The sequence below is a fragment of the Salmo trutta genome, chromosome 13 (genome assembly GCF_901001165.1).
Source record: "Salmo trutta chromosome 13, fSalTru1.1, whole genome shotgun sequence".
In the NCBI taxonomy this organism is placed as follows: Eukaryota; Metazoa; Chordata; class Actinopteri; order Salmoniformes; family Salmonidae; genus Salmo; species Salmo trutta.
The window spans coordinates 76,841,977-76,867,502 of NC_042969.1; the positions used below are offsets into that span (position 1 = coordinate 76,841,977).

Consider the following 25,526-nt stretch of genomic DNA (forward strand, 5'->3'; position numbering starts at 1 on the left):
CCAACAAGGGTTTTGCCACCAAGTACTTAGGCATGTTTTGCAGAGGGTCAAATACTTATTTCCCTCATTAAAATGCAAATCAATTTATAACATTATTGACATGCGTTTTTCTGGATTTTTTGTTGTTGTTATTGTCTCTCTCACTGTTCAAATAAACCTACCATTAAAATTATAGACTGATAATTTATTTGTCAGTGGGCAAGCGTACAAAATCAGCAGGGGATCAAATACTTTTTCCCCTCAGTGTATGGTCTACCTTCGGCGGCCTCTCTCAATACCAAGGCTATGCTTTCTCTCTCTCTCTCTCTCTCTCTCTCTCTCTCTCTCTCTCTCGTTGGAGTGCATGCTGGGAGTGAGTCGTGAAACAGGAGTGATTGTGAGAGCGACTGGAATTATCTTCACTCTATTGGGTTTTGGTGTGTATATATATATATGTTGATTAGTTTAGTTGTTTTAAGAGTATTTTGTCTAAATATCACTAAGCACGTATAGGGGTGTTGGGATCGTTGAGGTTGGTTTTCGCGAGGGCACAACCAGCGGGTAGGGCTGGTTGCAATGGCCACTCGCGGAAGTTTGGAGTTTGAAAAACTTAGTCGGCGACATGGAGTAAAGATTCCTGCTGCGGCCGGGTGTTCAGTGGAAGAATGTAGCTTGGCAGTGGGTGCTATCATTGGGTATGATAGTATCAAATCAGCCTCAAGGATGAATAGCGCTGTAGTGATATTCTTAGATTCCATTGAAAAGGTGAATACGATAGTTGAGAGTGGTGTTGTGTTGCGGGAGACACAGACACCGGTATTTCCGCTTATGAATCCGGCAAAGAAAGTTATACTTTCTAACGTGCCACCATTTGTTAGAGATGAAGTGTTGGAGCGAGAGTTATCTCGTCATGGTCAAATTGTATCAACAATAAAGAAGGTTCTTTTTGGATGCAAATCTCCGTTGCTGAAGCATGTCGTGTCTCATAGGAGACAAGTGCATATGATTTTAAAAAAGGACACTGATGAACTGAATTTAGCATTCAGTTTTAAGATTGATGGATTTGATTATGTCTTCTACGCTTCTACTGAATCAATGAAATGCTTTGGCTGTGGAAGAGAGGGGCATTTGGTGCGTAATTGTCCCGAGAATGAGCACGCAGAGCCCGGTAGCAGCTCTAGTGCTGGTGCAGCTAACGCACCACCGCGAAGGGATGAACATGCTAAGGGTGCAGGGGAAGGGAGAAGGTGGGCAGATGTGGTAGGAAAAGTAGGAGAGGAAGGCAGTGTGGAAACGGGGGCAATTGTTGTAGATCAGAACAAAGAGGGAGGGGAAACAGTCGGAGAGATTGCGACTGCCGTCGCTGAGGTGGTGCTGGAAAATGAAATTGGAGGTCAAGAGGAGATTGAAATAATGGGAAAGGAAGCAGCTGTTTTCAAAGTACCGAGGAGTAAGAGGAAGAATGTAAGGGGTGGGGAAGGGTCTAATTCCAAGAGGAAGGTAGAGATGGATAATTCACTTGAAGATAAACAGGTTGTAGAGATGGTGGAGTTTTCTTCTGGGGAGGATAGCGAGAGTGAGTCATCTGATGCGTCACAACAAAATAGTGAGATAAATGGGGAGGAAGGGAGGTATGGGATTGGGAAGGTACGTCAATTTCTGAAGTTGACAAAAGGGAAGAAATATATGCAGGATTATAATATAACAGATTTTTTCCCTGAAAGTGAATTGTTTATTGAATCAGCAAAGTTTCTGATGTCAAAAATAACAGGGGGAGGTTTGACAAGCCCTGAAATTGCTAGACTCAAGAAAGTGGTAACGAGAGTGACAAGTGATGTAAATTCTAAAGAAAATGAAAGAGTTCAGTCGCAGCTTTAACTCTGTAAAGAGATGTGGTTTCTGGGTCTTCCTCTGTATTTTTTTCTTCAACCATGAGCAGTTTTAAGATTTCTTCTTTAAATGTAAATGGGGCAAGAGACGTTAAAAAAGAGCCATAGTGTATGAGTTAATTAGGGGAAAGGGAAGTGACATAATTTTTCTACAAGAAACGCATAGTAATTTGGAAAATGAAGTTATGTGGAAACAGGAGTGGGGGGGGACAGTGGTGTGTAGTCATAAAAACACAAAAAGTGGGGGTGTGGCCATATTGTTCTCAAAAGGGTTTTTGCCTTTGTCATATGAGGTTGAAGAGGTAGTTGAGGGGAGGTTACTAAATGTTAGAGTAAGGTATGAAAACATCACTATGTGTCTGATAAATGTATATGCCCCAGTGGTGGCAGTTGAGAGGGTATGCTTTTTAGAGACATTATCAAATACCATTGAGAAATGTAACAATGAAGATTATTTATTTATTGCTGGGGATTTTAACTGCACAGTCAGTGATTTAGATAGAAACCACAAAGAACCTCATATAGCCTCAAGGACTTTTTTAAAACGTCTCATTGTAACAAATGAACTGTGTGACATTTGGCGGAGTCAACATGGAGGCACAAGGCAGTATACCTGGGTGCATGTGAGAGAGAACACCATCTCTATGGCCAGGTTAGATAGGTTTTATTGTTTTGAGCATCAATCTCATGTCTGTAAATCAAGTGTGATAACCCCAGTGGGATTTTCTGATCATTGTTTAATAACAGAGGTGGTGTTCATTAACGATGTAAAACCTAAAAGTGCATACTGGCATTTTAACATAACTTTATTGAGTGATGCTCACTTCAGGAAATGTTTTAGTTTTTTCTGGGAGAGGTGGAGGTCTCAAAAGGCCAGTTTTGTATCCCTTCAACAGTGGTGGGATATAGGGAAAATCCAGATTCAACAATTCTGTAAGCAATACACGAGGAATGTCACCAAGGATATCACCAGATCAATGAAAGCCCTAGAGACTGAAATAGTGGAACTCATGACGTTGGTTGAGACCACAGGAGATCGAGGCCACACTCAGGCCCTCAAGAGGAAAAAAGCTGCATTGGCAGACCTGCTGGGTATCAGAGCACAGGGGGCATTGGTGAGAAGTAAGTTTCAGGGAATCTCTGAAATGGATGCCTCATCCAAATGTTTCTTTGGTTTAGAGAAAAAGAACGGACAAAGAAAAATTATTCATTGTCTCAAATCAGCTGTTGGACAGGAGCTCACTAGACCTAGTGAAATTAGAAAGAGGGCACTAGAGTTCTATGCTGAGCTCTACAAGTGTGAGTACAAAGAGGATAAAACAGTGACACAGCAGTTCCTTGATGGGCTCCCACAGGTGGCTGCAGAAGCTCAGGTTGAGCTTGAGCAACCATTGTCTTTGCAGGAGTTATACACTGCATTAAAAGGCATGGAAAATGGAAGGGCACCAGGCATTGATGGGCTTCCCGTTGACTTTTTTAAGTCTTTTTGGGCTATGTTGGGAGAGGATTGGCTAGCAGTAGTTAATGATAGTTTAACCGGAGGGTTACTACCAATAAGCTGCAGAAGGGCTGTCCTCACCCTACTGCCCAAAAAGGGTGACCCTAGGGAGGTGAAGAACTGGAGGCCGGTGGCTTTATTGTGCACTGATTATAAGATCCTGTCAAAAGCTTTGTCCAACAGGTTGAGGGAGGTGATGGGGCAAATCATACATACGGACCAGTCCTACTGTGTTCCTGGCAGGCAGATAGGGGATAACATTTCTCTGATTCGTGATTTTTTGGACGTCTCTAGGGCTATTGGGTTGGATGCTGGTCTAATTTCAATTGATCAGGAAAAGGCATTTGACCGAGTTGAACATCAATATTTATGGCACACTTTGGAGGCGTTTGGGTTCAGCTCTGGTTTTATTGCCATGATAGAGGTGATATATGGTGACATTGAAAGTGTATTGAAAGTTAACGGTGGTTTGAGTGCTCCTTTTAAAGTGTGTAGAGGTATTAGGCAGGGATGTTCTTTGTCGGGAATGTTATATGCCATTGCAATAGAGCCACTACTAAATAGCATAAGAAGTCACATTGAAGGGGTGTACCATTCAAGGGATATTCCTCCTATTCGTCTCTCAGCCTATGCTGATGATGTAGTTGTTTTAGTGAAAAATCAAGCGGAGGTGGATAGTTTGAGGCTAATGGTTGATCGTTTTAGGGGAATATCCTCTGCAAAGGTAAATTGGGAAAAGAGTTGTGCTTTACAGATTGGAGAATGGGCTGGAGGGATCATGGCTTTGCCAGGGGGGCTGGAATGGTGTAAGGGAGGTTTTAAGTATCTTGGAGTGTACCTAGGAGATGAGGGGACTATGGAAAAAAATTGGATTGGGGTGGTTGAAATGGTGGAAGGGAGGATAAGGAGATGGCGTTGGTTGCTATCTCGTATGTCATATAGAGGGCGCACTATTATAGTTAACAATGTGATTGCCTCTGCACTGTAGCATCGGTTGTCAGTTTTAGAACCACCATCTGGCCTTCTGGCTAAGATACAGGCAATAATTGTGGATTTCTTTTGGGATAAATATCACTGGGTTCCACAAAGTGTTTTGTATTTGTCAAAAGAGGAGGGGGGACAAGGTCTTGTACATCTTGCTAGTAGGGCTGCTGCTTTCCGGTTGCAGTTTATTCAAAGGTTGCTTTATGGACCGGAAAATGTGGTTTGGAGAGGGGTGGCAGGTCTTGTATTACAGCAGGTTGGAGGATTAGGTTTAAAGAAGGCTTTATTTTTGGTTGATAGTAGCCAGATTTCCAGGGAGGGAATACCTCCGTTTTACAGAGGCCTTCTTAGGGTGTGGAGCATAATGAAGGTGTCCAGACGAACTTCAGCGGAGTCAGTGCATTGGCTGTTGGAGGAACCTCTGGTGTATGGGGCAAGACTGGATTGCACAACTGCAGATGTTCCATATTTTTCCAAGATTCTGGTGAAGGGCAAAATCATCACCTTAAAACAGTTAATGGCCGTGGCAGGGCCCGCCTTAATGGATGGTAGACGGGTGGCTGAACATTTGGGGGTGAGGTCGGAAAGGATTGTAGGACAAATGCTGGGAAGCTGCAGGAAGGCTCTGTCAGCAGAAGAGTGGGGTATGCTTCATAGCCACAAGAAGGTACAAGATGAAGACGTCTCATTTCCAAGACTAGGGATTACACCAAATATCCCAGAGTCAGAAAGAAAGGCGATATTACTGGGTTGGAAGAGGGTTGGAAGAGGTGGGTTTGGATGAGGTGAATGGGAAAGAATTATATAGGGGGTGTGTCAAGGTGTTGAATAAAGATAAATTGAAAAATAGAAAAGACACTCCATGGAGGGTAAAATTGGGCATTGATGACAAGGTAAAGCCAACATGGAGAGCACTGTACAAGCCACCGTTACAAAAGGGTACTGGTGATATGCAATGGAGGGTTTTGCATGGCATCATTGCAGTTAATGCTTTTGTATCTGTTATTAACTCAGATGTTGGAGATGGATGTCCTTTTTGTAATATAAGAGAAACCATTTTTCACTGTTTTGTGGAGTGTGAGAGGATTAAACCTCTCTTGGAAATGCTGGAGTCTTTGTTTAAAGCTGTAGGGGAGATTTTCAATAACATTGTTTTTATTTTGGGGTTTCAATATAGAAAGCAACAGAAAAGAAAATGTCAACTGTTAAATTTTATTTTGGGACAAGCTAAGATGTCCATTTATTTGAGTAGGAAACATAAGATAGAAACGGGATATGGGCAGGATGTAAGATGTGTTTTTAAAGGATTAGTGAAAGTAAGAATAAAAGTAGATTTTGAGTTCTTCTCAGCTGTAAAAGATCTCCCATTGTTTGAGGAGAAGTGGGCATACGAAGGAGCGCTTTGTTTTGTAGAGGAGGGGAAATTATTTTTTGTTGATGAAATAAGCTGAATGTATATGTTCTTTAGTATTTTTTTATTTTATTTTTTACATTTTTAGTTATTTTAGTGTTTTGTATTTTTTTCTTTTATTTTAAGAATTACATTTGGTGTTTCATTTCTGAAAAGGCAGTGTGTCATTATTGATGTTAATACTTGAGTATAAAATAAAGGTTTTATAAAAACTCAACTCTCTCTCTCTCCCCATCACTTTCTCTCTGTCACTCTCTCTCTCTCTCTCTCTCTCTCTCTCTCTCTCTCTCTCTCTCTCTCTCTCTCTCTCTCTCACCTGCACACACTGCAGCTCTCCAGGACCAGAGTTGCCTATCCAGCTGTATATTAACCGATAGATGGGTAGAGTTTATAATAATGTTTACTCTGCTCTGCTCAGCACATACTTCACTGTTAGCTGTTAGCAATCCTATTTAATTTGCCTTGGGTTTGGACCAGCTGTTAGCACATACTGCTAGCAATCACACACACACACTGCTAACACTCCCATTTGGCTGCTGTCACTGTCTCGCCTGGCAAAGAGGGAAAGGAAAGAAAATAAACCTCTGCCACAACCACACTAATGAAAAGTCCTAACCACACTAATGAAAAGTCCTAACCACACTAATGAAAAGTCCTAACCACACTAATGAAAAGTCACAACCACACTAATGAAAAGTCCTAACCACACTAATGAAAAGTCACATCCACACTAATGAAAAGTCACAACCACACTAATGAAAAGTCCTAACCACACTAATGAAAAGTCCTAACCACACTAATGAAAAGTCCTAACCACACTAATGAAAAGTCACAACCACACTAACGAAAAGTCACAACCACGCTAATGAAAAGTCACATCCACACTAATGAAAAGGCACATCCACACTAATGAAAAATCACATCCACACTAATGAAACATCACATCCACACTAATGAAAAATCACATCCACACTAATGAAAAATCACATCCACACTAATGAAAAATCACAACCACACTAATGAAAAGTCCTAACCACACTAATGAAAAGTGACATCCACACTAATGAAAAGTCCTAACCACACTAATGAAAAGTCCTAACCACATTAATGAAAAGTCACAACCACACTAATGAAAAGTCCTAACCACACTAATGAAAAGTCCTAACCACACTAATGAAAAGTCACAACCACACTACTGTAATGTCACATGCAAACCAATGAAAAGTCACATCCACACTAATGAAAAGTCACAACCACACTAATGAAAAGTCACAACCATACTAATGAAAAGTCACAACCATAAAAGTATTGAAGTATTAGAGATAAAGGTATTTGCTCATTAAAGGATTACCAAACAAGCCACGCAGGTTTCAAAGAGGAAGCTTTGTGGCTGTTAGCAGGATGCAAGAGACAAGGGCTTGAGGGGAGGAGAGAGAGGGAGGGAGAGAGGGAGAGACAAGGGCATCGGGAGAGAGAGACTGACAGAAGGGCATCAGGAGAGGTGAGAGAGGGAGAGAGAGAGAGACAGAAGGGCATCAGGAGAGGTGAGAGAGGGAGAGAGAGAGAGACAGAAGGGCATCAGGAGAGGGGAGCGAGAGAGAGAGAGACAGAAGGGAATCAGGAGAGGGGAGCGAGAGAGAGAGAGACAGAAGGGAATCAGGAGAGGGAGGGAGGGAGAGAGAGCGAGAATGAGGGAACCAGAGAGAGAGAAGGGTATCAGGGAGGAGAGAGAGCGAGGAAGAGTGAACCAGAGAGAGAGAGAGAGAGAGAGAGAACGGTATCAGGGAGGAGAGATTCATGTTTGAACTGGAGTCAACCTCTCTATCTCCCTTTGCATTTTTATTTTCACTAGCACTCTCTTTCTCTTTCGCTCTCTCTTTTCTCTATCACTCTCTCTTGCTTTCTCTCTTTCTACTGTCTGTTTTCTGATATCTCAACTCTCAAAACACACGCACAGATGGCAATCAATAAATGAAATAATTTATTCATGAAAGATTGTTCTAATATCCCTCTCCACTCTCTCCAGGCGTCAGTCGTAAGGTGGTATATTCTCTGGCCGACTCTGCCGGCGGCTTCTTCTCCATCGACAAATCCTCCGGCGTCGTGGTCCTGGAACGCATCCTCGACCGCGAACAGCAACCGTCCTACATGATCACGGTCAGAGCGTCCGACCAGGGCTCTCCTGTCCGCCTGTCCTCCCTGGTCAACGTGACCGTCACGGTCCTGGACATCAATGACAACCCACCGGTGTTTGAGCGGCGTGACCACCTCGCCACCGTGCCAGAGGACGTGGCGTTAGGGACGGAGGTGCTGAGAGTGTATGCAGCCAGTAAGGACATTGGAACCAACGCTGAGATAACCTATAGTATCCGCTCAGGCAACGAGCACGGAAAGTTCCACATACACCCCGTCACTGGTAAGTTCCCATATGCAGAATATAACGTTTCAATTTATATACACTACCAGTCAAAAGTTTGGACACATTTACTCATTCCAGGGTGTTTCTTTATTTTTACTATTTTCTACATTGTAGAATAATAGTGAAGACACCTTAACTATGAAATAACACACATGGAATCATGTAGTAACCAAGAAAGTGTTAAACAAATCAAAAATATTTTATATTTGAGATTCTTGAAGTAGCCACCCTTTGACTTGATGACAGCTTTGCATACTCTTGGGATTCTCTCAACCGGCTACATAAGGTAGTTACCTGGAATGCATTTCAATTAACAGGTGTGCCTTGTTAAAAGTTAATTTGTGGAATTTCTTTCCTTCTTAATGTGTTTGAGACAATCAGTTGTGTTTTGAATAGGTAGGGGTGGTATACGCAAGATAGCCCTATTTGGTGAAAGAGCAAGTCCATATTATGGCAAGAACAGCTCAAGTAAGCAAAGAGAAACAACAGTACGTTATTACTTTAAGACATGAAGTTCAGTTAATCCGGAAACTTTTAAGAACTTTGAATGTTTCTTCAAGTGCAGTCGCAAAAACCATGAAGCGCGATGATGAAACTGGCTCTCATGAGGACCACCACAGGAAAGGAAGACCCAGAGTTACCTCTGCTGCAGAGGATAAGTTCATTAGAGTTACCAGCCTCAGAAATTGCAGCCCAAATAAATGCTTCACGGAGTTCAAGTAACAGACACACCTCAACATCAGCTGTTCAGGGGAGACTGCGTGAATCAGGCCTTCATGGTCGAATTGCTGCAAAGAAACCACTACACCAACAAGAAGAAGAGACTTGCTTGGGCCAAGAAACACGAGCAATGGACATTAGATCGGTGGAAATCTATCCTTTCGTCTGATGAGTCCAAATTTGAGATTTTTGGTTCCATCCGCTATGTCTTTGTGAGAAGCAGAGTAGGTGAACGGATTATCTCTGCATGTGTGGTTCCCACTGTGAAGCATGGAGGAGGAGGTGTGATGGTGTGGGGTGCTTTGCTGGTGACATTGTCAGTGATTTATTTAGAATTCAAGGCACACTTAACCAAAATGGCTGCCACAGCATTGTGCAGCGATACTCCATCCCATCTGGTTTGTGCTTAGTGGGACTATCATTTGTTTTTCAACAGGACAATGACCCAAAACACACCTCCAGGCTGTGTAAGGGCTATTTGACCAAGAAGGAGAGTGATGGAGTGCTGTATCAGATGACCTGGCCTCCACAATCACCTAACCTCAACTCAATTGAGATGGTTTGGGATGAGTTGGCCTGCAGAGTGAAGGAAAAGCAGCCAACAAGTGCTCAGCATATGTGGGAACTCCTTCAAGACTGTTGGAAAAGCATTCCTCATGAAGCTGCTTGACAGAATGCCAAGAGTGTGTAATCAAGGCAAAGGGTGGCTACTTTGAAGAATCTCAAATATAAAATATTATGTTGATTTGTTTAACAATTTTTTGGTTATTACATGATTCCATATATGTTATTTCATAGTGTTGATGTCTTCACTATTATTCTACAATGTAGAAAATTGTAAAAATAAAGAAAAACCCTTGAATGAGTAGGTGTGTACAAACTTTTGACTGGTACTGTATGTCTATGTTTGCAAATTCGTGTTACAGACTTCTACATGGCGTTAGAAGTAGGATCCCTACCTACCTATTGACCTTCCACCCTCTTTGTACCAGGTGCCATTGCTGTGTCCAAGCCTTTGGACTTTGAGACGTGTAAAGACTACTTCCTTACTGTGGAGGCCAGAGATGGTGGAAAACCGCCCCTTAGCGCCGTAACCATGGTAAACATCAACCTGACGGATGTCAACGACAATGCACCCATGTTCAGCCGAGACGTCTATACTGCTGTCATATCCGAGGACGCAACCATCGGAGAGTCCGTTGTCAAGGTACAGTATGTCTTGTTGTCTCTTTAACATGGATCGGTTCAGCTGTGTTTCCCAGACCTTTCCAGGAGTATCCCAGTCTCTTTAACCTGGACTGGTTCAGCCGTGTTTTCCATTTCTCTCCAGGAGTATCCCAGTCTCTTTAACCTGGACTGGTTCAGCCGTGTTTCCCATTTCTCTCCAGGAGTACCCCAGTCTCTTTAACCTGGACTGGTTCAGCCGTGTTTCCCATTTCTCTCCAGGAGTACCCCAGTCTCTTTAACCTGGACTGGTTCAGCCGTGTTTCCCATTTCTCTCCAGGAGTACCCCAGTCTCTTTATCCTGGACTAGTTCAGCCGTGTTTCTCAGACCTCTCCAGGAGTACCCCAGTCTCTTTAACCTGGACTGGTTCAGCCGTGTTTCCCATTTCTCTCCAGGAGTACCCCAGTCTCTTTATCCTGGACTAGTTCAGCCGTGTTTCCCAGACCTCTCCAGGAGTATCCCAGTCTCTTTAACCTGGACTGGTTCAGCTGTGTTTCCCAGACCTCTCCAGGAGTACCCCAGTCTCTTTAACCTGGACTCGTTCAGCCGTGTTTCCCATTTCTCTCCAGGAGTACCCCAGTCTCTTTAACCTGGACTGGTTCAGCCGTGTTTCCCAGACCTCTCCAGGAGTACCCCAGTCTCTTTATCCTGGACTAGTTCAGCCGTGTTTCCCATTTCTCTCCAGGAGTATCCCAGTCTCTTTAACCTGGACTGGTTCAGCTGTGTTTCCCAGACCTCTCCAGGAGTACCCCAGTCTCTTTAACCTGGACTGGTTCAGCCGTGTTTCCCAGACCTCTCCAGGAGTACCCCAGTCTCTTTATCCTGGACTAGTTCAGCCGTGTTTCCCATTTCTCTCCAGGAGTATTCCAGTCTCTTTAACCTGGACTGGTTCAGCTGTGTTTCCCAGACCTCTCCAGGAGTACCCCAGTCTCTTTATCCTGGACTAGTTCAGCCGTGTTTCCCAGACCTCTCCAGGAGTACCCCAGTCTCTTTAACCTGGACTGGTTCAGCCGTGTTTCCCAGACCTCTCCAGGAGTACCCCAGTCTCTTTAACCTGGACTGGTTCAGCCGTGTTTCCCAGACCTCTCCAGGAGTACCCCAGTCTCTTTAACCTGGACTGGTTCAGCCGTGTTTTCCAGACCTCTCCAGGAGTACCCCAGTCTCTTTATCCTGGGCTAGTTCAGCCGTGTTTCTCAGACCTCTCCAGGAGTATCCCAGTCTCTTTAACCTGGACTGGTTCAGCCGTGTTTTCCAGACCTCTCCAGGAGTACCGCAGTCTCTTTAACCTGGACTGGTTCAGCCGTGTTTCCCAGACCTCCCCAGGAGTACCCCAGTCTCTTTAACCTGGACTGGTTCAGCCGTGTTTCCCAGACCTCTCCAGGAGTACCCCAGTCTCTTTAACCTGGACTGGTTCAGCCGTGTTTCCCATTTCTCTCCAGGAGTATCCCAGTCTCTTTAACCTGGACTGGTTCAGCCATGTTTTCCAGACCTCTCCAGGAGTACCCCAGTCTCTTTAACCTGGACTGGTTCAGCCGTGTTTCTCAGACCTCTCCAGGAGTACCCCAGTCTCTTTATCCTGGACTGGTTCAGCCGTGTTTCCCATTTCTCTCCAGGAGTACCCCAGTCTCTTTAACCTGGACTGGTTCAGCCGTGTTTTCCATTTCTCTCCAGGAGTACCGCAGTCTCTTTAACCTGGACTGGTTCAGCCGTGTTTCTCAGACCTCTCCAGGAGTACCCCAGTCTCTTTATCCTGGACTGGTTCAGCCGTGTTTCCCATTTCTCTCCAGGAGTACCCCAGTCTCTTTAACCTGGACTGGTTCAGCCGTGTTTTCCATTTCTCTCCAGGAGTACCCCAGTCTCTTTAACCTGGACTGGTTCAGCCGTGTTTTCCATTTCTCTCCAGGAGTACCGCAGTCTCTTTAACCTGGACTGGTTCAGCCGTGTTTTCCAGACCTCTCCAGGAGTACCCCAGTCTCTTTAAACTGGACTGGTTCAGCCGTGTTTTCCAGACCTCTCCAGGAGTACCCACAGTCGGATTGAACTAATTTTGACTTTTCGGGTACAAACACACCTAATTCAATCTGAACTAATCATCAAGCCCTTAATTAATTAGGTCAAGTGTGCACATTCTGGGATACATCCAATAAGTTCAACTGAATGGGGGTACTCGAGGAAACACTTACCATCTTACTGTGTGTGTGTGTGTGTGTTGGAGAGTCCCTGCCTAACCCCCTCTCCTCCTCCTGTAGCTGACAGCTGAGGACGTAGACAGTCAGGTGAATGGTGATATCCTCTACTCCATCGTCAGTGGCGACAGAGAGAACCAGTTCTTCATAGATCCTCTCTCTGGCATGGTGAAGGTCAACAAACAGCTGGACAGAGAGACGGTGAGCACGCACGCACTCACGCACGCACACACACACACACACACACACACACACACACACACACACAAACACACGTACACACAAGTACACACACACAGGTACACACACACACAAGTACACACACACACACACACAGGTACACACACACACAGGCAAACACAAACACAGGCAAACACAAACACACACACACAGGTGAACACACAGACACAGGTAAACACACACAGAAATAAACCAACACTATGGCCAATACAACCACAACATGAACACTAATACCAAGGACTGTCTCTGACACGCATTCACCACAACATCACCATCACAAACACTCCCACCATTATCTCCCTGCAGCTAGGTACCTCCTCCTGACCGTTGTCCTTATGGAGGTTGTTCATTTCCTCTAGTTAGAGAGTGGTCCCTCCTCTTCCCAGGCTGCTTTCTTCCCTCGTTTTTCTTGTTCTCCGGAGCGCTTGAAGTGTTCCGAGTGTGTCTTCTGATTCCCCTCATAAAGAATTAATGTGTGGCCAGTGACAGTGATCTGATCGTGCTCCAAAGAAAACGCCTGGGCTTGTGGGGGATCACAGAGCTGATGAAAGTGTGTTTGGGTTATCAGAAAGAGCGCAGCCCCGAGTGTGTGTGTGTGTGTGTCTTCACCCACCACTATTTCCATACAGGTTATTTTCTCTCTCTCCTAATCAGCACTGTGGTTGTTTATTGGGGTTTCTTTTTTCATTTCTCAGAGTGAGACGTTATTTTTTCATTTCTCAGAGTGAGACGTTATTTTTTCATTTCTCACAGTGAGACGTTATTTTTTCATTTCTCAGAGACGTTATTTTTAATTTTCTCAGCGTGAGACGTTATTTTTTCATTTCTCAGAGTGAGACGTTGTTATTTTTTCATTTCTCAGAGTGAGACGGTATTTTTGTTTTCAGTTATTGCATTTTTCTGCTGTGTTTAGTTAGGCTGTTATTAAAGAGCAGAATGTAGAGTCACACAGAAACACCCCGCAGCTTGCGTGGTAGGGAAAAAGGTGTGTGTGTGTGTGTGTGTGTGTGTGTGTGTGTGTGAGTGTCTGCGTGTGTGTGTGTGTGTTTCTGTGTGTGTCTTCACTCCCTAAGCTAGTAAAAATCCGGTCTACTTGAGATAGACTGTGTTCCCTCAGGTGCACTTAGAAGAAATAGGTGCTATCTGGAAACTAAAGGAGTTATTCGGCTGTCCCCATAGGATAACCCTTTAAAGAACCCTTTTGGTTCCAGGTAAAACCTTTTTGATGCCAGGTTGAACCTTTTTGGGTTCCATGTAGAACCCTTTCCACAGAGGGTTCTACATGGAACCCAAAAGTGTTTTACCTGGAACCAAAAAGGTTTCTCATTTGGGGACAGCCGAATAACTATTTTGAAACCCTTTTTTCTTAGAGTGTAAAGTAAATCTGAGAGACAGAGACAGAAACCCAGGGTGCATGCTTGGTAGGACACGCCAGGAATGTGTCAGTCACAGCAGTGTGTTTCAGAGGATCAAAGGATGCGCCCACAACCAATCACAACACACTTAATCAGCGCCTTAGGTCCTCGTTTAGTGTGCTGATATTCAAGGGAGTACCACATTATAAGGAAGCGTATCCAGGAAGATATTTGATTAGGAACTTGTCATCATTGGTTAATGTGTGATGAATTTGATTTGCATGGAAATTGCTGCGTTTGATTTTCTCTATCCTATTATCATTATCAGGCATGAAGTGATTAAAAAGTTTCTCGACGTGAAGTTTCAAGGGAAACTCGCATGTTTTTTTCTTCTCTAGGTGTCTGGTTACTCTCTGGCGGTCAGGGCTCTGGACAGTGGTGTTCCGCCCATGTCGTCAACGGTGATGGTCAACATCGACATCTCAGACATCAACGACAGCCCGCCTACTTTCACCCCGGCCAATCTCACCACTGTCATACAGGTACTGTTACTCAAATGATTGACAGCTCTGATGACCAATGAACTCCATACACACATACATCCACATAGACATAGATATTCACACACATATCCTTTCTTACAGGAGAAGCACACACATACTCCGTCTTGCATCTAATGTAATTTCCCTTCTCGTACTCTCCAATCACAGGAGAACAAGCCCATCGGTACCAGCATTCTGCAGCTGTCTGTCATAGACCAGGACTCCTCCCATAATGGCCCGCCCTTTGAGTTCCGCATCTTATCAGGGAATGAGGGTGGAGAGTTTACACTGGAGTGGGATGGAACTCTGCTAGCCAATCAGGTGTTTAGGAGGGACTTGGCCATGGAGTATGTCATCCAGGTGCAGGTAAGAAGATCATTTCACCCTGTTAGTGTTATCACCATGTCTTATAACCAGCTGATCAACCCTGTTAGTGTTATCACCATGTCTTATAACCAGCTGATCAACCCTGTTAGTGTTATCACCATGTCTTATAACCAGCTGATCAACCCTGTTAGTGTTATCACCATGTCTTATAACCAGCTGATCAACCCTGTTAGTGTTATCACCATGTCTTATAACCAGCTGGTCAACCCTGTTAGTGTTATCACCATGTCTTATAACCAGCTGATCAACCCTGTTAGTGTTATCACCATGTCTTATAACCAGCTGATCAACCCTGTTAGTGTTATCACCATGTCTTATAACCAGCTGATCAACCCTGTTAGTGTTATCACCATGTCTTATAACCAGCTGATCAACCCTGTTAGTGTTATCACCATGTCTTACAACCAGCTGATCAACCCTGTTAGTGTTATCACCATGTCTTATAACCAGCTGGTCAACCCTGTTAGTGTTATCACCATGTCTTATAACCAGCTGATCAACCCTGTTAGTGTTATCACCATGTCTTATAACCAGCTGATCAACCCTGTTAGTGTTAACACCATGTCTTATAACCAGCTGGTCAACCCTGTTAGTGTTATCACCATGTCTTATAACCAGCTGGTCAACCCTGTTAGTGTTATCACCATGTCTTATAACCAGCTGGTCAACCCTGTTAGTGTTATCACCATGTCTTACAACCAGCTGGTCAACCCTGTTAGTGTTATCACCATGTCTTACAACCAGCTGGTCAACCCTGTTAGTGTTATCACCATGTCTTATAACCAGCTGGTCAACCCTGTTAGTGTTATCACCATGTCTTATAACCAGCTGATCAACCCTGTTAGTGTTATCACCATGTCTTACAACCAGCTGGTCAACCCTGTTAGTGTTATCACCATGTCTTACAACCAGCTGGTCAACCCTGTTAGTGTTATCACCATGTCTTATAACCAGCTGATCAACCCTGTTAGTGTTATCACCATGTCTTATAACCAGCTGATCAACCCTGTTAGTGTTATCACCATGTCTTATAACCAGCTGATCAACCCTGTTAGTGTTATCACCATGTCTTATAACCAGCTGATCAACCCTGTTAGTGTTATCACCATGTCTTATAACCAGCTGATCAACCCTGTTAGTGTTATCACCATGTCTTATAACCAGCTGATCAACCCTGTTAGTGTTATCAGCATGTCTTATAACCAGCTGATCAACCCTGTTAGTGTTATCACCATGTCTTATAACCAGCTGATCAACCCTGTTAGTGTTATCACCATGTCTTATAACCAGCTGGTCAACCCTGTTAGTGTTATCACCATGTCTTACAACCAGCTGATCAACCCTGTTAGTGTTATCACCATGTCTTATAACCAGCTGATCAACCCTGTTAGTGTTATCACCATGTCTTATAACCAGCTGATCAACCCTGTTAGTGTTATCACCATGTCTTATAACCAGCTGATCAACCCTGTTAGTGTTATCACCATGTCTTATAACCAGCTGATCAACCCTGTTAGTGTTATCACCATGTCTTATAACCAGCTGATCAACCCTGTTAGTGTTATCACCATGTCTTATAACCAGCTGATCAACCCTGTTAGTGTTATCACCATGTCTTATAACCAGCTGATCAACCCTGTTAGTGTTATCACCATGTCTTATAACCAGCTGGTCAACCCTGTTAGTGTTATCACCATGTCTTATAACCAGCTGATCAACCCTGTTAGTGTTATCACCATGTCTTATAACCAGCTGATCAACCCTGTTAGTGTTATCACCATGTCTTATAACCAGCTGGTCAACCCTGTTAGTGTTATCACCATGTCTTATAACCAGCTGGTCAACCCTGTTAGTGTTATCACCATGTCTTACAACCAGCTGGTCAACCCTGTTAGTGTTATCACCATGTCTTACAACCAGCTGGTCAACCCTGTTAGTGTTATCACCATGTCTTATAACCAGCTGGTCAACCCTGTTAGTGTTATCACCATGTCTTATAACCAGCTGATCAACCCTGTTAGTGTTATCACCATGTCTTACAACCAGCTGGTCAACCCTGTTAGTGTTATCACCATGTCTTACAACCAGCTGGTCAACCCTGTTAGTGTTATCACCATGTCTTATAACCAGCTGATCAACCCTGTTAGTGTTATCACCATGTCTTATAACCAGCTGGTCAACCCTGTTAGTGTTATCACCATGTCTTATAACCAGCTGATCAACCCTGTTAGTGTTATCACCATGTCTTATAACCAGCTGATCAACCCTGTTAGTGTTATCACCATGTCTTATAACCAGCTGATCAACCCTGTTAGTGTTATCACCATGTCTTATAACCAGCTGGTCAACCCTGTTAGTGTTATCACCATGTCTTATAACCAGCTGGTCAACCCTGTTAGTGTTATCACCATGTCTTATAACCAGCTGGTCAACCCTGTTAGTGTTATCACCATGTCTTACAACCAGCTGGTCAACCCTGTTAGTGTTATCACCATGTCTTACAACCAGCTGATCAACCCTGTTAGTGTTATCACCATGTCTTATAACCAGCTGGTCAACCCTGTTAGTGTTATCACCATGTCTTACAACCAGCTGGTCAACCCTGTTAGTGTTATCACCATGTCTTACAACCAGCTGATCAACCCTGTTAGTGTTATCACCATGTCTTATAACCAGCTGGTCAACCCTGTTAGTGTTATCACCATGTCTTACAACCAGCTGGTCAACCCTGTTAGTGTTATCACCATGTCTTACAACCAGCTAGCTTGTGGAAGGTCTGTGTTACTAAATCACACATGGGATTACATTGTGATTGATGTTTTTTGGCTTTGTGTTAACCCTTTTCTCCCCTACCTCCAGGTAAGGGACTCAGGTAAGCCCAGTCTGTCCTCCTCTTCTACCCTGACGGTGCGTGTGATTGAGGAGAGCCTTCACCGGCCCGTAGCGCTACCCCTGGAAGTCCACATCATCACCATGGAGGACGAGTTTCCTGGAGGAGTCATCGGCCAGCTGCACGCCACTGACGCAGACCCTTACGATGTCCTGACCTTCGGCCACGCCCCTCCGTCTCAACGCTCCCTCTTCAAGATCAGTCCGAGAGACGGTAAGATCATAGCCCTGGGCGGCCTGGACGCCGGTCGATACTCCCTCAACGCCAGCGTGAGTGATGGACGCTTCGCCGTGCCAGTGGCTGTGAGCGTGCACGTGGAGCAGGCATCACCAGAGATGCTGCGCGAGGCGGTGACAGTGCGTTTCGAGAGTGTGCAACCACACGACTTTGTGGCCACACATCTGAAAAACGTGGTGAAAGTTCTGAAGGTTGCCGCGGCGACGCAGAAGCAGGACGCACTGCACGTGCTCAGTCTGCAGCCCGTGGGCGGGACCAGCCAGCTGGATCTGCTGGTTGCCGTGGAGACGGCTGGGGGAGGTTTCTACAAGGCAGCGTACCTGACTCAGAAGCTGAGCGCCTCCCGGAGGCAGCTGGAGGAAGTGCTGAGGGTGTCGGCCATCTTGGATAAGAACTGTTCTGGGCTGGAGTGTCGCGGGGCCCAGTGTGAGCAGAGCATTGTGTTGGACTCTCACGCTCTCATCACCTACAGCACACCCAGGGTTAGCTTTGTGTCGCCACGCTTCCACAGGACCACACGCTGCACCTGCACTGGTGAGGACACGCACACACACACACACACACACACACACACACACACACACACACACACACACACACACACACACACACACACACACACACAGATATACACACACACACACACACACACACACACACACAGATATACACTCATGTATCGTTTCAATGTATATGCATGATGATGCACTCACATACACGCACAAAAATAAACACACAAACAAAAGTGTCACAAAGTGTCCTTCAGAGAGCTGTACAGTAGACATTGTTGACATCTGCACGATCTGCACTGTAGCAACCGCTCTGTCTGATTGTATAAATACTCTAACGATAACCAGTTGATGGTCATAATCCACCAGGGGCATTTTGAGTGTGTATCTGACCCCTGGGTTTAGACAGACCCCACAGTAGATTTAATTAGCATGTTGTGGCTAATGTAATTAGCAGGTCTCATGGGGACACTTGGCAGAGGATTTGGCAGGGGATTTGTCTGCCTCTACTCTGAATGACCCTAAATGAACGTCCTCTCTCGCTCTCTTCATTCAACCTTTCTTTTCTCCCATTCTCTCATTTCACCCTTCTCGTTTCCTTTCCTCCTTCTATCCATGGTCCTCTGTCTTCTGTTTCACTCTGTTTCACACCCTCTCCTTCTCTTCTCGTTTCCTTTCCTCCTTCTATCCATGGTCCTCTGTCTTCTGTTTCACTCTGTTTCACACCCTCTCCTTCTCTTCTCGTTTCCTTTCCTCCTTCTATCCATGGTCCTCTGTCTTCTGTTTCACTCTGTTTCACACCCTCTCCTTCTCTTCTCGTTTCCTTTCCTCCTTCTATCCATGGTCCTCTGTCTTCTGTTTCACTCTGTTTCACACCCTCTCCTTCTCTTCTCGTTTCCTTTCCTCCTTCTATCCATGGTCCTCTGTCTTCTGTTTCACTCTGTTTCACACCCTCTCCTTCTCTTCTCGTTTCCTTTCCTCCTTCTATCCATGGTCCTCTGTCTTCTGTTTCACTCTGTTTCACACCCTCTCCTTCTCTTCTCGTTTCCTTTCCTCCTTCTATCCATGGTCCTCTGTCTTCTGTTTCACTCTGTTTCACACCCTCTCCTTCTCTTCTCGTTTCCTTTCCTCCTTCTATCCATGGTCCTCTGTCTTCTGTTTCACTCTGTTTCACACCCTCTCCTTCTCTTCTCGTTTCCTTTCCTCCTTCTATCCATGGTCCTCTGTCTTCTGTTTCACTCTGTTTCACACCCTCTCCTTCTCTTCTCGTTTCCTTTCCTCCTTCTATCCATGGTCCTCTGTCTTCTGTTTCACTCTGTTTCACACCCTCTCCTTCTCTTCTCGTTTCCTTTCCTCCTTCTATCCATGGTCCTCTGTCTTCTGTTTCACTCTGTTTCACACCCTCTCCTTCTCTTCTCGTTTCCTTTCCTCCTTCTATCCATGGTCCTCTGTCTTCTGTTTCACTCTGTTTCACACCCTCTCCTTCTCTTCTCGTTTCCTTTCCTCCTTCTATCCATGGTCCTCTGTCTTCTGTTTCACTCTGTTTCACACCCTCTCCTTCTCTTCTCGTTTCCTTTCCTCCTTCTATCCATGGTCCTCTGTCTTCTGTTTCACTCTGTTTCACACCCTCTCCTTCTCTTCTCGTTTCCTTTCCTCCTTCTATCCATGGTCCTCTGTCTTCTGTTTCACTCTGTTTCACACCCTCTCCTTCTCTTCTCGTTTCCTTTCCTCCTTCTATCCATGGTCCTCTGTCTTCTGTTTCACTCTGTTTCACACCCTCTCCTTCTCTTCTCGTTTCCTTTCCTCCTTCTATCCATGGTCCTCTGTCTTCTGTTTCACTCTGTTTCACACCCTCTCCTTCTCTTCTCGTTTCCTTTCCTCCTTCTATCCATGGTCCTCTGTCTTCTGTTTCACTCTGTTTCACACCCTCTCCTTCTCTTCTCGTTTCCTTTCCTCCTTCTATCCATGGTCCTCTGTCTTCTGTTTCACTCTGTTTCACACCCTCTCCTTCTCTTCTCGTTTCCTTTCCTCCTTCTATCCATGGTCCTCTGTCTTCTGTTTCACTCTGTTTCACACCCTCTCCTTCTCTTCTCGTTTCCTTTCCTCCTTCTATCCATGGTCCTCTGTCTTCTGTTTCACTCTGTTTCACACCCTCTCCTTCTCTTCTCGTTTCCTTTCCTCCTTCTATCCATGGTCCTCTGTCTTCTGTTTCACTCTGTTTCACACCCTCTCCTTCTCTTCTCGTTTCCTTTCCTCCTTCTATCCATGGTCCTCTGTCTTCTGTTTCACTCTGTTTCACACCCTCTCCTTCTCTTCTCGTTTCCTTTCCTCCTTCTATCCATGGTCCTCTGTCTTCTGTTTCACTCTGTTTCACACCCTCTCCTTCTCTTCTCGTTTCCTTTCCTCCTTCTATCCATGGTCCTCTGTCTTCTGTTTCACTCTGTTTCACACCCTCTCCTTCTCTTCTCGTTTCCTTTCCTCCTTCTATCCATGGTCCTCTGTCTTCTGTTTCACTCTGTTTCACACCCTCTCCTTCGCTTCTTGTTTCCTTTCATTTTGTATTCTATTTCACCCTCAACCACCCCCCTCTATCTCTCTCCATCCCTTTATCTCTCCCCTCCTGTCTCTCTCTCTACCTCCCCATTCCCCCCTCTTCCTTTCACTCATTTGATTCACCCCTCACATCTCTCTCTTCCATCCTCTCTTGTTTCTCTCTCTCTCTCCCTCCTTTCTCTCTCTCTCCCCCTTCTCTCTCTCTCTCTCTCTCCCTCCATCAGATGGTAGCTGTCCCCCAGCCTCAGAGTTGTGTGATGAGCAGCCCTGTCCAGGAGACATGCAGTGTGTGGGCACAGAGGGCAGAGGACCGTATGCCTGCCAGTGTCCACCAGGGAAACTAGGAGAGTGTGCAGGTTCGTTGATGTGGGTTTATGTGTCCAGGTGTCTTTTGAATGTTTGGGTCCGTTGTAAATATGACGTCATTTATGGATGCAAATCGAACATTCATAAAGTATTAAAGTGTGTGTGTGTGTGTGTGTCTGTGTGTGTGTGTGTCTGTGTGTGCGTGTGCGTGTGTGTGTGTGTATACAGGTCACACGTCTCTGAGTTTCTCAGGGAACAGCTATATCAAGTATAAAGTGTCTGATGGAGGGAAGACAGGAGAGATGAAGCTGGGACTGAGGATCAGAACTCTACAGAGCAGAGGAATCATCATGTACACACACTCTGACCCCTGCACTATACTGAAGGTATCCACACACACACTGACCCCTGCACTATACTGAAGGTATCCACACAAACACACTGACCCCTGCACTATACTGAAGGTATCCACACACACACTGACCCCTGCACTATACTGAAGGTATCCACACACACACTGACCCCTGCACTATACTGAAGGTATCCACACACACTGACCCCTGCACTATACTGAAGGTATCCACAAACACACTGACCCCTGCACTATACTGAAGGTATCCACAAACACACTGATCCCTGCACTATACTGAAGGTATCCACACACACTGACCCCTGCACTATACTGAAGGTATCCACACACACACTCTGACCCCTGCACTATACTGAAGGTATCCACACACACACTCTGACCCCTGCACTATACTGAAGGTATCCACACACACACTCTGACCCCTGCACTATACTGAAGGTATCCACACACACACTCTGACCCCTGCACTATACTGAAGGTATCCACACACACACTGACCCCTGCACTATACTGAAGGTATCCACACACACACTGACCCCTGCACTATACTGAAGGTATCCACACACACACTGACCCCTGCACTATACTGAAGGTATCCACACACACACTCTGACCCCTGCACTATACTGAAGGTATCCACACACACACTCTGACCCCTGCACTATACTGAAGGTATCCACACACACACTCTGACCCCTGCACTATACTGAAGGTATCCACACACACACTCTGACCCCTGCACTATACTGAAGGTATCCACACACACACTGACCCCTGCACTATACTGAAGGTATCCACACACACACTGACCCCTGCACTATACTGAAGGTTTCCACACACACTCTGACCCCTGCACTATACTGAAGGTATCCACACACATACTGACCCCTGCACTATACTGAAGGTACACACACACACACACTGACCCCTGCACTATACTGAAGGTATCCACACACACACTGACCCCTGCACTATACTGAATGTATCCACACACACTGACCCCTGCACTATACTGAAGGTATCCACACACACACTGACCCCTGCACTATACTGAAGGTATCCACACACACACTGACCCCTGCACTATACTGAAGGTATCCACACACACACCGACCCCTGCACTATACTGAAGGTATCCACACACACACACACTGACCCCTGCACTATACTGAAGGTATCCACACACACACTGACCCCTGCACTATACTGAAGGTATCCACACACACACTGACCCCTGCACTATACTGAATGTATCCACACACACTGACCCCTGCACTATACTGAAGGTATCCACACACACACTGATCCCTGCACTATACTGAAGGTATCCACACACACACACTGACCCCTGCACTATACTGAAGGTATCCACACACACACTGACCCCTGCACTATACTGAATGTATCCACACACACTGACCCCTGCACTATACTGAAGGTATCCACACACACACTGACCCCTGCACTATACTGAAGGTATCCACACACACACACTGACCCCTGCACTATACTGAAGGTATCCACACACACTGACCCCTGCACTATACTGAAGGTATCCACACACACACTGACCCCTGCACTATACTGAAGGTATCCACACACACGCATTGACCCCTGCACTATACTGAAGGTATCCACACACACGCATTGACCCCTGCACTATACTGAAGGTAACCACACACACACTGACCCCTGCACTATACTGAAGGTATCCACACACACACTGACCCTTGCACTATACTGAAGGTATCCACACACACACACACACTGACCCCTGCACTATACTGAAGGTATCCACACACACACTCTGACCCCTGCACTATACTGAAGGTACCCACACACACTGACCCCTGCAATATACTGAAGGTATCCACCCAAACACACTGACCCCTGCACTATACTGAAGGTATCCACACACACACTGACCCCTGCACTATACTGAAGGTATCCACACACACTGACCCCTGCACTATACTGAAGGTATCCACACACACACTGACCCCTGCACTATACTGAAGTTATCCACACACACACTGACCCCTGCACTATACTGAAGGTATCCACACACACACACTGACCCCTGCACTATACTGAAGGTACCCACACACACACTGACCCCTGCACTATACTAAAGGTATCCACACACACTGACCCCTGCACTATACTGAAGGTATCCACACACACACTGACCCCTGCACTATACTGAAGGTATCCACACACACACTGACCCCTGCACTATACTGAAGGTATCCACACACACTGACCCCTGCACTATACTGAAGGTACCCACACACACACTGACCCCTGCACTATACTGAAGGTATCCACACACACACTGACCCCTGCACTATACTGAAGGTACCCACACACACACTGACCCCTGCACTATACTGAAGGTATCCACACACACTGACCCCTGCACTATACTGAAGGTATCCACACACACACACTGACCCCTGCACTATACTGAAGGTAACCACACACACACACTGACCCCTGCACTATACTGAAGGTAACCACACACACACACTGACCCCTGCACTATACTGAAGGTATCCACACACACTGACCCCTGCACTATACTGAAGGTATCCACACACACACTGACCCCTGCACTATACTGAAGGTATCCACACACACACTGACCCCTGCACTATACTGAAGGTAACCACACACACACACTGACCCCTGCACTATACTGAAGGTATCCACACACACTGACCCCTGCACTATACTGAAGGTATCCACACACACACTGACCCCTGCACTATACTGAAGGTATCCACACACACACTGACCCCTGTACTATACTGAAGGTATCCACACACACTGACCCCTGCACTATACTGAAGGTACACACACACACACACTGACCCCTGCACTATACTGAAGGTATCCACACACACACTGACCCCTGCACTATACTGAAGGTACCCACACACACACACTGACCCCTGCACTATACTGAAGGTATCCACACACACACTGACCCCTGCACTATACTGAAGGTATCCACACACACACTGACCCCTGCACTATACTGAAGGTATCCACACACACTGACCCCTGCACAATACTGAAGGTATCCACACACACACACTGACCCCTGCACTATACTGAAGGTATACACACACACACTGACCCCTGCACTATACTGAAGGTATCCACACACACTGACCCCTCCACTATACTGAAGGTATCCACACACACAGTGACCCCTGCACTATACTGAAGGTACACACACACACTGACCCCTGCACTATACTGAAGGTACCCACACACACACTGACCCCTGCACTATACTGAAGGTACCCACACACACACACACTGACCCCTGCACTATACTGAAGGTATCCACACACACACTGACCCCTGCACTATACTGAAGGTATCCACACACACACACACACACTGACCCCTGCACTATACTGAAGGTATCCACACACACACTGACCCCTGCACTATACTGAAGGTACACACACACACACTGACCCCTGCACTATACTGAAGGTATCCACACACACACTGACCCCTGCACTATACTGAAGGTATCCACACACACACACTGACCCCTGCACTATACTGAAGGTATCCACACACACTGACCCCTGCACTATACTGAAGGTATCCACACACACACTGACCCCTGCACTATACTGAAGGTATCCACACACACACACACTGACCCCTGCACTATGCTGAAGGTATCCACACACACTGACCCCTGCACTATACTGAAGGTATCCACACACACAGTGACCCCTGCACTATACTGAAGGTATCCACACACACACACTGACCCCTGCACTATACTGAAGGTATCCAC

At 45.6% G+C, this 25,526-nt stretch overlaps 1 protein-coding gene across 4 annotated transcripts in view; it reads left to right on the forward strand.

Moving 5' to 3' along the window:
- Positions 1 to 25,526, forward strand: part of fat3a (FAT atypical cadherin 3a) — a 357,931-nt gene that overhangs the window by 298,188 nt on the left and 34,217 nt on the right. For all 4 annotated transcript variants that reach the window (XM_029773664.1, XM_029773663.1, XM_029773665.1 and 1 more), the window contains 8 exons: positions 7,788 to 8,177; positions 9,893 to 10,107; positions 12,375 to 12,512; positions 14,305 to 14,448; positions 14,617 to 14,814; positions 17,695 to 18,496; positions 21,249 to 21,380; positions 21,559 to 21,716. In XM_029773664.1, coding sequence (XP_029629524.1) covers positions 7,788 to 8,177; positions 9,893 to 10,107; positions 12,375 to 12,512; positions 14,305 to 14,448; positions 14,617 to 14,814; positions 17,695 to 18,496; positions 21,249 to 21,380; positions 21,559 to 21,716 — 2,177 coding nt within the window. The remainder of the gene's footprint in view (positions 1 to 7,787; positions 8,178 to 9,892; positions 10,108 to 12,374; positions 12,513 to 14,304; positions 14,449 to 14,616; positions 14,815 to 17,694; positions 18,497 to 21,248; positions 21,381 to 21,558; positions 21,717 to 25,526) is intronic.